The sequence below is a fragment of the Rhamphochromis sp. 'chilingali' genome, assembly GCF_963969265.1.
Source record: "Rhamphochromis sp. 'chilingali' genome assembly, chromosome: 20".
NCBI lineage: Eukaryota > Metazoa > Chordata > Actinopteri > Cichliformes > Cichlidae > Rhamphochromis > Rhamphochromis sp. 'chilingali'.
In genome coordinates this window covers 12,063,110-12,078,647 of record NC_137947.1, presented here as the reverse complement: position 1 = coordinate 12,078,647, position 15,538 = coordinate 12,063,110, and the positions used below count along the sequence as shown (strand labels likewise).

Sequence of the window (15,538 nt, the reverse complement as noted above, 5' to 3'; positions counted from 1 at the left end):
TGTCCCTTCATCAACAAGAAGTTGCTTCCCTTTAATCGCGCTTTGAATCTCAATCACCTGACCTCCAGCTTCCTATCAAGTGGCTCTTGTGTCGCAAAGAGATTTTTTATAAGCATCCGAAAAGGAAAGTGACACGTGATCGCAAAGTTGAGCCCTGTAATTTTTTTTTCTTTTTATGATGACGATTCATTATTAGGTCTATTCTAAGTAAGGTTAATGTAGACATGATTGCGTATTAAAGCACCCCAAAACAGAGCGCAGACGTTTTTAACAACTGGATACATTATTACCGGATTTATACGTTTTCTATGAGCACATCTGCTTGTAAACACAATCATCTGGATCCCCAGTTAGACTTGCAGCAGTGACCTTGGTTAAAAGAACATACGTAGATCATTGTGACGGTGTATCGTTTAAGATGTAGGCTAAACTGGCGTAATGAGAAAGTATCTGAAAGTAAACCGCAAACATCCAAGAGACAATAACCTTTGATGTTCAATTATCTTCCTCCCCTGGCAATGGTTTTGCTGTGATTGGATGCTTTCAGAGCCACTTTTCCCTCACTGTTGAGTTTGCTAACCCTTGTGTCTGTAATTGGAGTGTATTTTAGGATAGTTAAAATGAAGATTTCGTTTGGCATGCACATAAAGATCCAAAGTCGATGACTGTGTCCCTCGGAAGAACAGTGTGACCCATAGTCAGAAGCCTCCCATAACTGTATCTCGTTTGGCGCCCGTTATAGGGCTGTTGCTGATAAAGGCAAGGCAACATTGTGTAGCCTTGAAACACAACCTGTTTTAAGTCGTTATACTGAAAGAGTATATTCAGTATATATTAAATTAGAAACATGGTAATGATCTAGATGGCTGTTTGAAAACTGAGCATAACAACAAGGTATTTGAAACTCCACTTGTTCAAACAAAATTTTTGATGGAGACATATCTGCGAAAAGCGTAGGATTTAATTAAAAATCAGTGTATTTTTTAAAAGTTTCCTTACTTAACTGCTCAATCAGTGAAACATGTCGGATGATCTTTCTTTTGGGCATGGTTGAACTAATGCTAAAGTTATTGATGGACTTAATTCCAAGCACTCTTTCCACAAGATAAACCAGTGCGACGACCAAAGAGGGTCCGTTGCTTCTCTGCTGGGAAGACAGTGCCAGGTTGTTGTTTGTTTTATTTAATTGTATTTTTTGCACTGTCGTAATATCTCTACTGGGTGGCGACAAAGCAACATCATTGAGAAAAACAGTAAGAGCGCATTTTCTCAGGGAACAGACCAGAAATCCTTCGCTAATACTGGATATATTTATGTGACTGTAAATCTGTGTTTCTCGTGTTGGTTTTAAAACAAAATAATTAAACAGGATCAGAAATGTCCTTGAGGTATTACTAACCAATCAGTTACGGAGAGGCAACAGTAGCAATTCAAAGGAAGTGGCGTTAAGGAAGTCGCCTTTGAGCTGATCTGGGGTCAGTGATAGAAATGCCAGCCCCGGAAATGGTAGCAAATTGACTGCAATTAAACCGACCCCAAGTCAGTACGTACAAAGGGCAGTACACAGGAAGTCAAACTTATAACAGCTGCGATAACAGTTGTGGGTATAAACCACATAGGTTACAGTCTGAAAAAGAGAACAAGGGTCCACTTTTTTTCTGGCTAGTTCGCCAGCTAGCTCGTAGCGATGGACAAGCTTCGTCGTGTGCTAAGCGGTCGAGAAGACAACGAGGAACTGGGTCTCACTGCACAGGTAGGAACTGCTTGACAGGCTACGCTGCTAATGCTAACGGACTGTCAAGAGAACGGATAACATGCGATTTTATATTCACTGAGTTAGCGGCTTGTAGCAGTTAATAATGAAAAAATGCTATTTTGTGTTAGCTCCGGTTAACTAGCGTCCTCTGGCCGTTTAAAGCCAGCTGTCTTGACTTTCTGTTAGCACTTAACTTTACTGAGTCATGTGTATTTATTTGTACCTCTTTTTCACGCGTTCACGATAAGGAGGAAATAAGGTAAGGTAATGCTTTCGAAGTCAGTTTATTGGTGTTTTGTATTCTACACTTTTTTCCTGCTTTTGTTTTTTATTCTTTGCAGATTCTACTTCAGTTATGTTCTGTATTTCTTAACATATGCTAGCATAATCCCCGTTTGTGGTGTGGCCGCTGTATGATTGATTAGCAGGAAGCCCGTGGGCTTTTTCTGCAGGTCACTGGGTCTGTCTTGTGACATCCTCCCATTGTTCTCACCAGGTCCTTGATGCCAGCACTCTCAGCTACAGCACCAGGGTGAAATGGTTTGTCATCTGCTTTGCTGGAGGCATCCTGTGTTCAATACTTGTGAGTGTATTTGTCAGGCAAAATTGATGTTTTTGTGTCCTTTTTGCCTTCATACTGACCAAAGGAATGTGGAGAAGGCTTTTTTTTTTCCCTCCACTGCCGCCAAAGCGATTTCCTCTGTTACTCCAGCAGATCAGTACGATCAACTCCTACTGTCACTTATACTTAAGTAACCCACATCGGGTACATAAATCTTACTTATCAGTTTGTAGCCTTGCAGAAGAGAAGGCACTGTCAACTGTTGCTGTCAACAGTTTGAAGCCACTGCCATTTTTCGCACCCATTGTAAAATGCAGGTTTTGTTTATAGGTGGTAACATTCACAGTTACCACAATCGTTGTAGAAAATCTAGTGCCATGAAAACTCGTAATATTTAAGTCTTTAAATGCCCTTTTTTTCAAAAAAAAAAAAATTTTCTGGCTGCTCACACACTGCTAGCCATCACCGTGTTTGCAGCAATAACTAAAATACACATTTACAAACCTATTGCTGCTTGTCTGATTACATAAATATCACTAAATGCAGCAGTGTCTTTCCAGAATGAATATCTATCCAGATTTTTTTTTTCTTTTTCCCAGAATCTTAGCTGCTTCATCTTATTAGAAGCTTCTTACAGCTGCTCCCTTATTCACATTTGATTACCTTCCTGACGCAGCCCCAAAAAGGGGATTTGTATCTCCTCCTGATCTTAAATGTGTTAGTCTTATGTGTGAACCACCACACTGTAGAGCCACCGACTATTTTATCTTATTAAAATTATTAATCATAACTTTAGATAAGGCTGAAACCCTCACAACTTATCAAAAGAAATATATTAGTGTTTTATAATCTCTTCCTATGGCTAAACATAAGCTCTGTTTACAATTGGACTGCAGCCAGGGGTGTTTCCAGGATGTTGTTTTTTTTTTTTTTTTTGTTTGTTTTTTTTTAATTGGGCTTCACAGGGGAGACCGAGAATGCAGCGGTGGCAATAGGGGGGCACAGGAGATTAGAATGTTTAGTCGGAAATATTTAATGAGAATCGTGTATAGAAAAAGTATTTTAGACTGTTTGCTTAAGTAAAAGATTAAAGTAATGTAATAATTCATATGATGTTCAACCAAATGTATTTAAAGTACTCGGGGGGGTGGGGGGGGAATGACACTTTTTAGAATTATTTACATGATATTATTCGATTTATGATTTATGTATTGAAGCGTATATCTTTCTAATGAATACACTTGTTGATTATTTTAATTATTTATTAGTTGGTAGACTGGTACTATATAATAGTGTAATTAATCTGCAAAATAATAAATAACTGAAGCTTTAAAATGGATAGTCTGGCATAAGAATAGTAATAATCACATTCAGAATTTAGTAGAGTAAAAGCAGAAAACGGCGTAGTACTAGTAAAAGTAATTAAGTAAATATTTCAGCAGCACTAGTGCCACCCATGGCCCCTTTTAGACACGCCCCTGACTGCAGCACTGGTCCAGTAGTACTAAAGTCTATTATAATCCAAACCAACCTTATGGGCTTCTAACAGTAGGGGGAGACAAACGTTTTTCAGTACAACCACAGGACAGCCACTTCTGCTCTTTTTCTTTTTTTCTTTTTTTCTCTTTTTTTCAGCAGGATTTTTAACTGGGTTATTAACAGTTAACCCTTTAACCTGGTTAAGTTCTAGGTCTCACTTAGTAGCTATTATATCTGTTTATTTTTGCCCCCTACCCCTTGCTGAAAAATGATGATATGAATTTGTGTAGCTGAATTATTTTTTTTCTTTTTCTTTTTTAATCTCTTTACCAGGGCACAGCACTGCTGTTCCTTCCAAGTGGCTTGAAGCTCTTTGCAGTCTTTTACACACTAGGGAATATTGCAGCTCTTGCCAGGTAAGTCCAGTTTAATTTTAAGTGTTACTGGTATTGTACTGTATTATCATCAGCATTTTGTCATCAGTATGACACACTGCAAGAAAGCAACAAAAAAAGTCATCTTAAAGGTTATATTGTCACTCATGGCTGGAGTATCTTGTCACAGTCATAATTCTTTAAGGTGTGTGTGTGTGTGTGTGTGTGTGTGTGTGTGTGTGTGTGTGTGTGTGTGTGTGTGTGTGTGTGTGTGTGTGTGTGTGTGTGTGTAACATTGTCCTTGTGTTCATTCATAACCTGCTGCTCTGTGTTTGCAACACTGTGCCTGAAGAACTATGAGATGTTTTCAGCTCATAATGAATGACATTGTTACATATTGTCAGTATGAGTTATACAGTTTGATGCAACAAAGCAAGTAATCTAATGTTGGTGAAAGCATTGTCATTTATTAAAGTTGTCACGCCTGTGCAGCTCTGATAGCCATTTTTAGGTTTTCAAAATCTGAACCCAAGGATGAACTGAATAAATCTTTTGTGCTGTTGAGTATGTAAGAACGCACTTTGTACAACTTTTAGTGTTTGAAACTCAAAGACCTCTAAAGTCTTTGAGTTTCACCATCATCAGTCATAAATACAGATTTGTAGACACATTTTATTACAGCAAACTTGCGCTGTGCTTTCAGACCTCTTATCAAATTTGTACCCATTTTATTTGAATTCTATTTCTTCAGTTAATATTTACTCTCAATCCTTGAAACACTACAGAGTTTGCTGCTGAGAGTATACAAACTAAAACTATTGGGAGCAGGTCATTGGTGTGGGGCTGCCTTGTTTTTACTGATTCTTTTACCAGCATCATATTTGAAGTATAATGTAGATTCTCTGCTGATATTGTAAACGTATAAGTAGACCAGTTTAAACTTTCAATGCTTTAGTTATCAGTTTAGGAGTGAAAACCAGTACAGAAAATGTACTCAGCCATAAAATAATTGACTGGAGTTAGAATGTTTATTTTACTGCTCTGTATGCTAAATCACCAGATTAATGATTTTCTACAGCATTCATCTTTCATATTTTACTGGTGTTTACATAGATGTTCTTTATAGATTGTTAATCACCTAAAGTCTCTAGAGTGGGTGGCATTTTCTCTCGCAGAAGATTCTTAAGATCTGTGAAACACCCCTTTTAGATTGGTCAGATCCTGCCAACATCACTCCTTTCATGTGAACATGCAGGGGAAACCCTGGGTTAATTTAGTGAGTTGGAGAACTAGCTTCTTTTGACCACTTATCCTGAACGCCAATGTTAGGGTAAATGAATCCAGATAACCTGGTTATGTTGCACTCACCCAGGAATCTGTGAGTCCTTACTGACACTGTTATAATTATTCCTTATTTTGAGGCCATGAATATTATTCTTCTAACTGTTAAATTAAAAAAAACTGCGGTGAAAAGCTGGAATGCATAGGAGCTGTCAGCGGAGGTCTGCAAAAGAGCTGCATCAAAGTGTTGTGCAGTTACGTAGGCAAGGTGTACATCAGGTTCTGACATAAGTTAATTCGTAGAGCTTCAGAGGGGTTTGCAGTTTACATCCTACCTACAGGATAGGATTCCCACAGAGACGAGCAGGGGCAGCATAGCTGTGTGTCTCCTCTAGAGTCTTTTTTTTTTTTTTTTTTTTTTTTTTTTTAAATAGGAGGATGTGAGTAAATGAGCTCCTTCTTTGTATAGGAGCAAACAGCTGTTTTCTTTCCTGTCACAGGGAACCAAACTTGCAAAGTGTGGTTAAAACTTTAGTTTTACTTATTCGGTACCAGTTTATAAATGGATCATCTTGGGGACCTTCACATAGTTAAGTCAAGACTTTCCAGTAGAGAGAAATCTAAACTAACCCCCTTCTTAAAAATCACCAGCAATGTAGGCGAAAAAAACTCAATATAAAGTTCAAGATTAGAAATGTATCTTTATAGATGTCACCAGATCTACAACATTTAGATTTGTATTTGTAGGTGAACTAAGGTCTAAATCTTACAGTAATGTCTTTGACTTCTTTTGACAGACACTGAACGCTTGATTTGGTGATTGTTATCAGACTGTACAGTCTCTGTTTTCAGGTATTAAATATCCAGAAGGTTAGATGCATCAAGAAACTAGGTCACCTTCTTCATAGCTCAGGTTAACAGTCCAGTGCAAAAGAGTATCATATTATTTTACAGAGCTTAACCTACTTTATAAAAACGGTATGCTGCTGGTTTCTTCTTGACGGCCACAGGTATGAAAACAGGAGGCACTATGTGCTGTGTTTTAATGACAAAAGAACACAATTATGTAACACAACAAAAGCTCAATTTAGCTTAAACTCTGATTTCAAATGTCTATTCAGTGATCTGCCAAAATCTTAACACCTAATGTGTTAAAATTACGTGATCAGTTTTACAGTCAGCGACACACTCTTTTAGGTGCCAGATCTTTTTCCCAGCATGTGCGCCAATCATTAGTGTCTTTGACACTCTGAGGAGAGAAAAAAAAGCCTCCCTCTCAACAGACCAGCAGAGAGAGCCTGCGGCAGCCCACATTACTCTTGTGTCTCATCTAACAGATGTGACGCTCCACGGACTCCCTCTGCCCACTCAGCTCAGCTGAGCCCAAAGCTGCGTGCCTCGTCAGTGGGGAAAGCCTTTGTCTTGTTAAATTCACTGACGTAACACATGCATCATGTAGGAGGTCTTAAGTGTTGGGAATGAAACATTTAAACTGTAATTATTGCCACATGTAGTCCAAATTTGATTTTGTTGGTCACGTTTTTCAGATGTTACTCATACTGTGCTGTATGCGGTCAGTGTATTACTCATGTTGTGGGGAACCAGTTTGTTTACAAAAGGGATCTGTCCCATTCTTGTGAATTTAGTTTGGGACTTCCCTGAGATTGTGGGGGGGGGGGGGGGGGGGGGGGGTTGTTTTGTTTTTTTAACCCTTCAGTATTTATACATTTGTTTGTTTTGTCAACTTTTTCTATCAACGTTTTAGGCTTGGACGGTTACATGTACTGCTTTTCCACTGCAGACACATCTCTGCCCATTTACTCTTTTCAGTGAGCAGCTGCCCATCAGTTAACAACTACAGTTGTTACTACCAAAGCCTCATAACCCCCAAAATGCAATTCAAGATGGCTGTGAAAGCAACTACATATTTATTGTATTCAGCCTCTGCTGCACTGCAGAAAATCACTGGGGAGGGGAAATGACTACTTAATGCTATGAAGGCAAATTATAATTATAATAATGATTCATAATTCGAGAGTATCTGTGGAGCATGGCCACCTGATGGGCAAGTTATCTGGTTTACGTTTTGTAGTCCACTTGTTGGCAAAGTTCCATTGGCCAATTACTTATCAGCAAGCCTCAGTGAATGCAGGTATACAGTGCTTAAGGACCACACTTACATAATCAAAACAATCAGCTATCATGTGACATGAGCTATCAGTTTTTACTCATCTGTAGTTGTAATTGTTGACCAAACTGGAAGTCTTAAAGTAGAGTGGTTAAACTGGAAGTCCTGATAAACTGACGCTGCCTTTGGAGGCAAATGCAGATGAGCCAGTGTGACTGTTGTAGTGGAAGGCTTGAAACTGAGCTTTTTGTTTGTTTTCTTAGCTTAAACTTCTATATTGTTCAAAAGTGATGCGTTGAGGGTGTGAAGTTTTTCCTCTGCTTGTTTGACAACCACAGCTATAACAGACCTGTTTACTGAGCTTAATCCATCTACTTTTTTTATTGTTCTCCCAAAGCACCTGCTTCCTAATGGGACCACTAAAACAGCTGAAGCGCATGTTTGAACCAACACGACTGATAGCAACCATTGTTGTGCTGGTAAATACTGTGTTTTACTATTTTGACTTAGATTATGCAAGGCACTGCACTTCCACTTACAGTAGTTGGTGGTTTATGAGTAACGTAACTTAACAACACATTTCACCTTGACAGTGTGGATGTTTTCTTGAGTAACATTTAAATGTTTTGGGGGTTTTGTTTGTTTTTTACGTTGTTTTTCTGATAGGTTGAAAATAAATAGAGAGAAATTAAAACTGAACTTTGTACAAGCAAGCAAAAAGTTTATGCAAGCTGATCTCTCCTTTCTTCTTACAGCTCTGCCTGGTCTTAACGCTTTGTTCAGTGTTTTGGGTAAGTATGTTTCAATACAAACAAATCAGTTTGCAGTTATTAATTTAAAGTAGTGTTATTAAAATTGTTTTTTTTATTGACTTTACAGTGGGGTAAAAAGGGACTGGCCATAATCTTCTGTATTCTGCAGTTTCTGGCAATGACGTGGTAAGGATGACTTAGTAGTCTAAACCATTTCAGTACAGTTTGTTCATTATTCACACCTACAGTGATCAGCCTCAGACCACTGACACTTGCAATGAATAACTCATTAACATCCAACAGTTTGCTTAGAAACCCTAGCTCTTATTTTATGTTATACTTATGTTGAAATCGCAACATAAGTTTATTTTATAGTATTTGTAGATACATCTGTAAGTGAGCCACATATTTGGCTAAAAGTGTAAAGGCGAATACACTTAATTTTAGCCAAGCTATACTGGATTTTATTGTTCAGGGCAAAATGATAGCAAGCACAATCCAAGTATATTGATTAAATTGGTTTACCCTAGTTTGCCAGAGCAGACAGTGACATCTGTTTGAAATGCAGGTTACAATTAAAGGTGTTGTAATAAGACTGATGGGCAAGAGGCCATGCCTGATTGTAGGTCAGCGTATGTTTGCCCTGTAAAGAAGAAGGCAGGATCGTGTAGTGCTATTTAGCTGTGGGGTTTGGGCAGACAGGCATGGATTGTTTACACACAACACGAAGTGGCTGCCAGCTCTCTGTGGAGTCATTACTATAATGAAAACTACATGTGAACAGTCCAGGGAGAATACATGGCACCTATTAGTCCTTAATTAGTTATCTGTTCTTATGCTAAGTGTGTAACACAAAGAGCTAAACAACCCATCTTTCACTTATAAGTTATAGTGTTTTAAAAACTGTGACTTTATAATGTCTATTTACAACGTCCACAATTTCTTTTGTCATTTAACTGCATGTCCTTTACTCAAATGTTTTAAAGCAGTTTTTTTTTTCTTCTTCTTTTTAGTTCCTTTTTACATTTAAAATCTTCATAAGTCATGAATCTTTTTCGTCTGAGGGTAATGTTATTTTTACTAGAGCATTTTATAATATTTGGCCTTTTTAGTTTGCAGAGCTTAAAAGAAGTTTTCAGTAATTTTGCAAACGGATGAATTGCTTAAGTTTTTTAGCCTGTTGTTAAATTGACTTAAATGTATATCAAGCTTACAAGCTATTTGAGCTTTTATTTGACATCCACACAGTCAGTGGAATTAAGCTTAACCTTAGTCGTGAATGAATGATATGGATTAGCCTGTCAGTAATTTGTACGTTCACTTATTTGAACATATTTGCACAGCAGTAACAAAAGACAGTGTGTGTGACTGCATGGAAAAACAAGCCAGTAGGAACTATGGAGGAAGGGAATAGCCTGTGTCAGCCTTACAATCACACTGCTTTTACACCTACATGTCGTACATTCATTTCCGCTCTGCCTGCGTTCTCAAAGGCATCACCATGGAAACCACAAGTCACTCATTCTTAACAGACTGGGGGCATAGTGCACTCCCACGCAGCCACTCAGACGTCTGTGCGAAGGTGGTTCCGTAATAAGACGTCGCCACTGACCCGCACAGATGGGGTCAAAGTCCAGTCCTTGGGCTGAATTCTGTGAAATGACCATATGATCCTCAACAACAACTGACTGTCACAAGCTCAGGATAGTTACAATGGTTTTGTTATTAAACATCCTTCTTTGCTCTAACTAAATTAAGATAGTCAGAAGATTCACGTGTAAAAGTGTGTTACACTGCTTGTTATATTTGTTACAGCTCTGCTTAAGACAGATGGGGATTCTTGTCGTTATGCTTGTCGGTATGCTCATGTTTGCGCTCTAGTTGATTATTTAACAGTGTCAGTGCATTCCTCACATATTTAAAATACATCACTGGTTTCATCAGGAATCTATTAAGCTGAACCTTAGCCGTGATCATTTCCTGGATAGGGTTCTGTGTTTGTTTCAGAAGTGTGCCTGCTACCTTTCTGTCCACAATTATTTGTACAAAGATTACAGTATGTCCAATTAATGTCCAATTACATTTTGTTAATCACTGCTAAGTGATCTTTTTTGTTTTGTTTTTTTTGTCTGTCCCATTTGGTTCTTTTGCAATCAGAATTGTTGTCTAAAGGCAAAGAAAGATGCCCAACGGATTTACTTTACCAAATGGACCATCCCAGCCTTGCCTTATTGGTCTATTTGATTCACCTTTGCTTTGATTGTTTATTTTATTTTCATTTGCTGAACACGGCACAGACTTGACTGGGGAAAAGAAAAGAGAGAAAGAAAGGGGGAAAGGAAAAGAGCGGGGAAGAGGGACTGTGATAAAACTGCTAAGTGATATAAAAGAACCTTTGTCATAAGCATTATCGTATCAGATTTCAGTTCCTGGAAAGATTTAAAAAGGAATTTACAGGACAACTAGTTCAACGTATTTTGTTGTAGTGGCCTTAAATAATAAAATAAATGTAAACATTGAATCAAATTTAAAATGAGTTAAGGGACACATTCATTCATTCTTCATCAGTAGGTGAATACTAATGCAAAGGACTTTAAATACAGGTAATCTGCTTAAACTGGTACATGACATGCACAGTTCATTCGTAATTAGTATCTTCTTCTACAATCAATATCTGTCCTAAAAATATCCCACCATCACCAGTATTTTCCCTCATCCTTTTGTGTGTTTCTTCTCTTTCAGGTATAGCATCTCTTATATTCCATTTGCCAGGTAAGATGACAGGATTATACTTTGCAAGCTTTGCCTTGATATATGGATATGTGCTCGTACTCTCTGGCGTGCATGACCCTTCAATGAAAACATGTTTTGTTTTTTTTGTTTTTTATTTACGTCTTTCTCTTGTTTGCGTCCACCATATGGCTCTAATCCCCCAGTACGATCAGTGTAGGCTCTTGGTGTCAAACAAATGGCAGCCTGTTGTTTTCACACCCTCCATGCTTTAGTGCTGTGACATCATTGCTAAATCCATAATATCAAAATTAAGTAGCTTTTTTTTTTTTTTTTTCTAAATGAAATAATGCTCTTTGAATCTGATTTGCCAAAAATATTTTCCTTAATGTAGCTTTTACGTTGCATATAATGAGCTTGTGTTAAGCTTTACAGGGTTAAGGCACAATGCAAATTTTTGATTAGATCTGGCTAAGCTGTGCTGCATCAAAGACAAAAAGCCTGCAGTGTCATAAGTCGTTGTCACAGGTGTCTTAATGTTTTGCAGCTTTTCTGTAAAAGCAAAAAAATTCTCCACTGTACCAAAAGTGTTCACTTTGGTGCCATATGCTGTACCACCTCAGTGCTTTACCTCCAGGCCAGGCATGAGGTGTGATGTTGTTTTGTCAGTTCAGATGTAAGTTGGGTTATAGCTCATTTGGTCCAGAGCCCCCATGCAGCCCCCACCCACTAAGTATCTTGTGTGTTTGGGCGACCCTATAATCCATCCTGACAGCTGAGGGACGTCCTTTTAACAACCTCAAGCTCCCCCTCCCCCAGCCCAAAAGCTAACAACAAAACGAGGCCTAGACAAAGACCTTTTCCCATGTCACTCCCCAAAAAACAAATTCCTGTAGAGGAATGCAAATTTTATGGCCGGGCTTTGTTTCTTTTTTGGGCTTGATACTAAAATGCTGCCAATCAGCTGCTTCTTTGTTACTGCTGCGTTTCTTATGTTATTTGTCAACACATTTGTGTTCTGTCTCCTTAAGCCTCTTACTTTAATCCATTTTTCATTTAATTCAGACTTGATTGCTTCGGCCTCTGTTGTTTTAAGTTGTTTCTGCATATTTTGATCTCACGATTTTATGGGGTGACACAATGCTATAGTACTTCCCATCCCTGTCTGTGTTCCAACAGTCTCCGATACCTGGCTGGCCACTGCCATAACACATGGCCAGTGGACTTGATCCTTTAATGTATTTTACCTTGTTTCCTATTTATATCCCCTCACACATGCAGAGAGAGATACTAAAACCTGCTGCCTGTGCACGTCCCACACCACTTTAAGGCTGCTTTTGGCTCAGACATCTAATCAGAAATTGGGGAAAGCCCTTGAGACTGATAATTTATTTATGCAGTGGAAATGACAATAAGCTTTAAGTGATATATTTTTAAAAACACAGAGGTTGGTTTGTTTGTTTTTTTAGGGGATTTTTTTTTAGTTCTTTTTTTTTTTTTTTTTTTGATAAAAACCAAAGCATTTAAGGAAGCAACCCTTCTCTCCAGCGGCCTCCCCTCCTCCCTGTCAGACTGCTCATGATCCCCCTTGTTCTTTTAACCTTGACTGGTTTCGCACCTCCTCCTTCCAATTTCGAACGTGTCTGCAGGCAAAGTCTGCATAGCAACCACTGATGGCAAGAACAAACTGTGTGAAGCGAAATAGAGTAGGCAACGATCTGTGGTCGCCATGGTGATGGATTGCATTGCATCATCCTTCAACTTGGTGTACCTGGGGAAAAAAAGAAAAGGAAGCCCCCCATCATTCTGAGCATGTGGTCCCTCCCCGCCAAAACACACTCACTTATTCATGATGAGCCCCACCCAGATCATCGTAAAAATGGACTCATTGTTGCTTTTAATTTTGTACGCATGGCAGAATTTTGTCTTTGCTATATTTAGTTTTTCCTTTCATTTCTTAATTGCCTTTTTTCTGTTTCTCTCTTTTATTTGTTTTGACAGGGATGCTGTGATCAAGTGCTTCACGACCTGTCTGAGTTAGGACTCCAAAGTCTACAGTTTCCTATCAAGACTGGTCCTAATATGCAAACTGCGAACAAGAGGCTTTGTAAAATATACATGATTCTGTATATACATTATATTTCCAAATTTTTATTATGGCTTTCATACTGTGAAGTCTTTCTTTTTAAGTGTAGCTAAAGGTCTATAACTATCACCAGATAATAGGTATCAGTCTTTTGCTTTTGACATGAGTAATGGGTGCCTTTAATGGTTAATATATTTAAAAATATTCCTGAATTTTCTGAGTGTATTTATGCCATTTAAGTGCAGAAACTGATGTTGAGTCTGGTATGTGGTCAAATACAACAAAAGTGCCTTCTGATTATATGCAGCAGGAAGAAACCAGTTCAAATTTAAGTCTGGTTCTATATTTGCATTTTGAGCAGTATACAAATTAATTGTCATCTGGCTTCCTACATGCAAACGTTGTCAGAGCATTATCTCTCTCTCTCTCTCTGTGTGTGTGTGTGTGTGTGTGTGTGTGTGTGTGTGTGTGTGTGTGTGTGTGCGCGCGCGCGCGCGCGCAAAGAGGCTCTGAGATGCTATTCCATGTTGCTGTTTTCCCCTTGGCAATTGTGTCACTGCTTCACTGATAATGCCTGAAATATGATTTTTTTTCTTTTTTTTTTTTTTTTTTCTACAGCTAAACAGAATTTAAAAAGCACTCAATCTTCAGTGCATCATGTGAAATCATGTTAAAAATGCTTCTCCTTTTTAGGTTGATTTCCTGCCAGATGTAGCAGTGACCCAGTTAATTACGCTTTTCTGAGCATTGTGATTTTTACGTGACCTAATAACCCAATATAGCTGGCATCATGTTCCCCTATACCGCTTCAGCGTGATGGTGTAGCCTTTGAGGATGTGGTTGTCATGACAACCTCCTCCAGAACACTCATAACCTTTTCCTACCCCCATTTGTGGTGCAGATGTTCACATCCTACTAACAAAGGTCTTTCTGCTTTTTAGAGCTCCTTGGGCCAGCAGTCTTGATCCCTTTGCATTTTTTTGCATTTAAACTAAAATGTGTTTTTCTACGTAATAAGAGCACAGCTCAAGTTGTTTAGTTTTTTTTTTTTTTTTTTTTCTTAATTGCTTTATCAGATTAAATAATTCCTTTTCTTTTCTTGCTACGCTTATGGGTTTTGTTTTGTTTTTTTTTGGGGGGGGGGTAGACACTTGTATTTTTGTTGGATTACCATGGGCGAAATCTCCCCTCAGTACTTATTGTTATCGGACTTGGCAGAGACGCAGCAAATCCCTCTCGAAGTAATCTTGGGGGGGATAAAATAATTCTTTGAAATGAGTTTGTTGTCTTTGTTTTTTCTGATTGGTTTTCCATAGCAGCCATTTTTGGATTACACCAAAGTTTGAAGATGAATGGGAAGAACCCTGACCCCAGCAATCTGTTAGCGTCCCAACTGTTTCCCCTTCAGTACATTTAATCTGTTGTTATGTCAGAGAGAACGGCGATCATGCCTCGGCGAGCACTGAAATTAAACAAGTCTGTGTGTCTTCTTTAGCTTAATGATCTAAGTCTTCTTGCAGAGATGAATAAATAACTTGGCCTGTGTTGTGGTGGGAGTTGCTGTCCCAGTTATTGATTCTAAGTGTCTGAAGACTGTTAATTTTCAAAAAGCATTAAACACACATGCATTTTAGATGTAGTTTTATTTCCCCATCCCCAGAGCAACTGCATCTGATGCATGACTTAAAGCCAAGATGTTTCACGAACCATAAAATATGCAGGCAATATAAAATCGTTTAATAACTACAGATTAGCAAAAGGGCTCATTGATTTCTGCCTGGCAGAAAGTGCAGATAGAAGCAAAGAAGGACAAAGAAAAATCCATATTGCAGATTATTTGTGTATCCTATGAGATGCTATTTCATAGTCTACATGGCTAGAGTAACAAAAGTGACTGTCAATACACATCAGATAATTGACATTTGAGATATTTACTGAAAGGATACAAGGAAACTGCATGCCATTGTTCCTGTGACATGTTCAAGGACACACTGATCTGAGCACCAAGGACTAAACTCATGATTATGACCATAAGTTCTCTTTCTTTTCATCCAAGTATGTTTTGGCAGTGCAAATAAATTAGAGTATTGATACTTTTGAAGTTGTTGAACTTTTTGAGTTTTGTATTTCGAATAAAGATGTTATGGGCTAAAAATGTTATAAGAAGTCGTTTTTTTTCGGCTTTATAATTCTTTTTTACTGGGTTGAAATTTAGTTCTTTAACGGCATCACTTTTGTGAAAAACATTCAATGATGACTCATAGTTTTCAGGCTCATTATGTCCTGAAAAGCTTATGATGGGTACGATAATGCACGAGAAATGGATCCAGTAACTGGAAAGCAGCAGAGAGGCGCTGTGACAGGAGATGAGGGGAACTCTGGGTGGATGT

At 38.3% G+C, this 15,538-nt stretch overlaps 1 protein-coding gene across 1 annotated transcript; it reads left to right on the top strand.

Annotated features, from left to right (window-relative positions):
* Positions 1-1,508: 1,508 nt before the first annotated feature.
* On the top strand, positions 1,509-13,760 carry sft2d1 (SFT2 domain containing 1). Its single transcript, XM_080868404.1, has 8 exons — positions 1,509-1,753; positions 2,253-2,339; positions 4,131-4,213; positions 7,978-8,059; positions 8,336-8,371; positions 8,460-8,518; positions 11,075-11,104; positions 13,064-13,760. The coding sequence occupies exons 1-8, from the start codon at positions 1,688-1,690 to the stop codon at positions 13,101-13,103; spliced, it is 483 nt and encodes a 160-aa protein (XP_080724530.1). The 5' UTR covers positions 1,509-1,687; the 3' UTR covers positions 13,104-13,760.
* Positions 13,761-15,538: the final 1,778 nt, after the last annotated feature.

Coding starts and splice junctions, on each gene's coding strand:
- sft2d1 (XM_080868404.1), top strand. CDS start 1,688: ATGGACAAGCTTCGTCGTGTGCTAAGCGGTCGAGAAGACAACGAGGAA. Junction 8,060..8,335: donor TAGCAACCATTGTTGTGCTG/GTAAATACTGTG, acceptor TTCTTCTTACAG/CTCTGCCTGGTCTTAACGCT. Junction 8,372..8,459: donor CGCTTTGTTCAGTGTTTTGG/GTAAGTATGTTT, acceptor TTGACTTTACAG/TGGGGTAAAAAGGGACTGGC.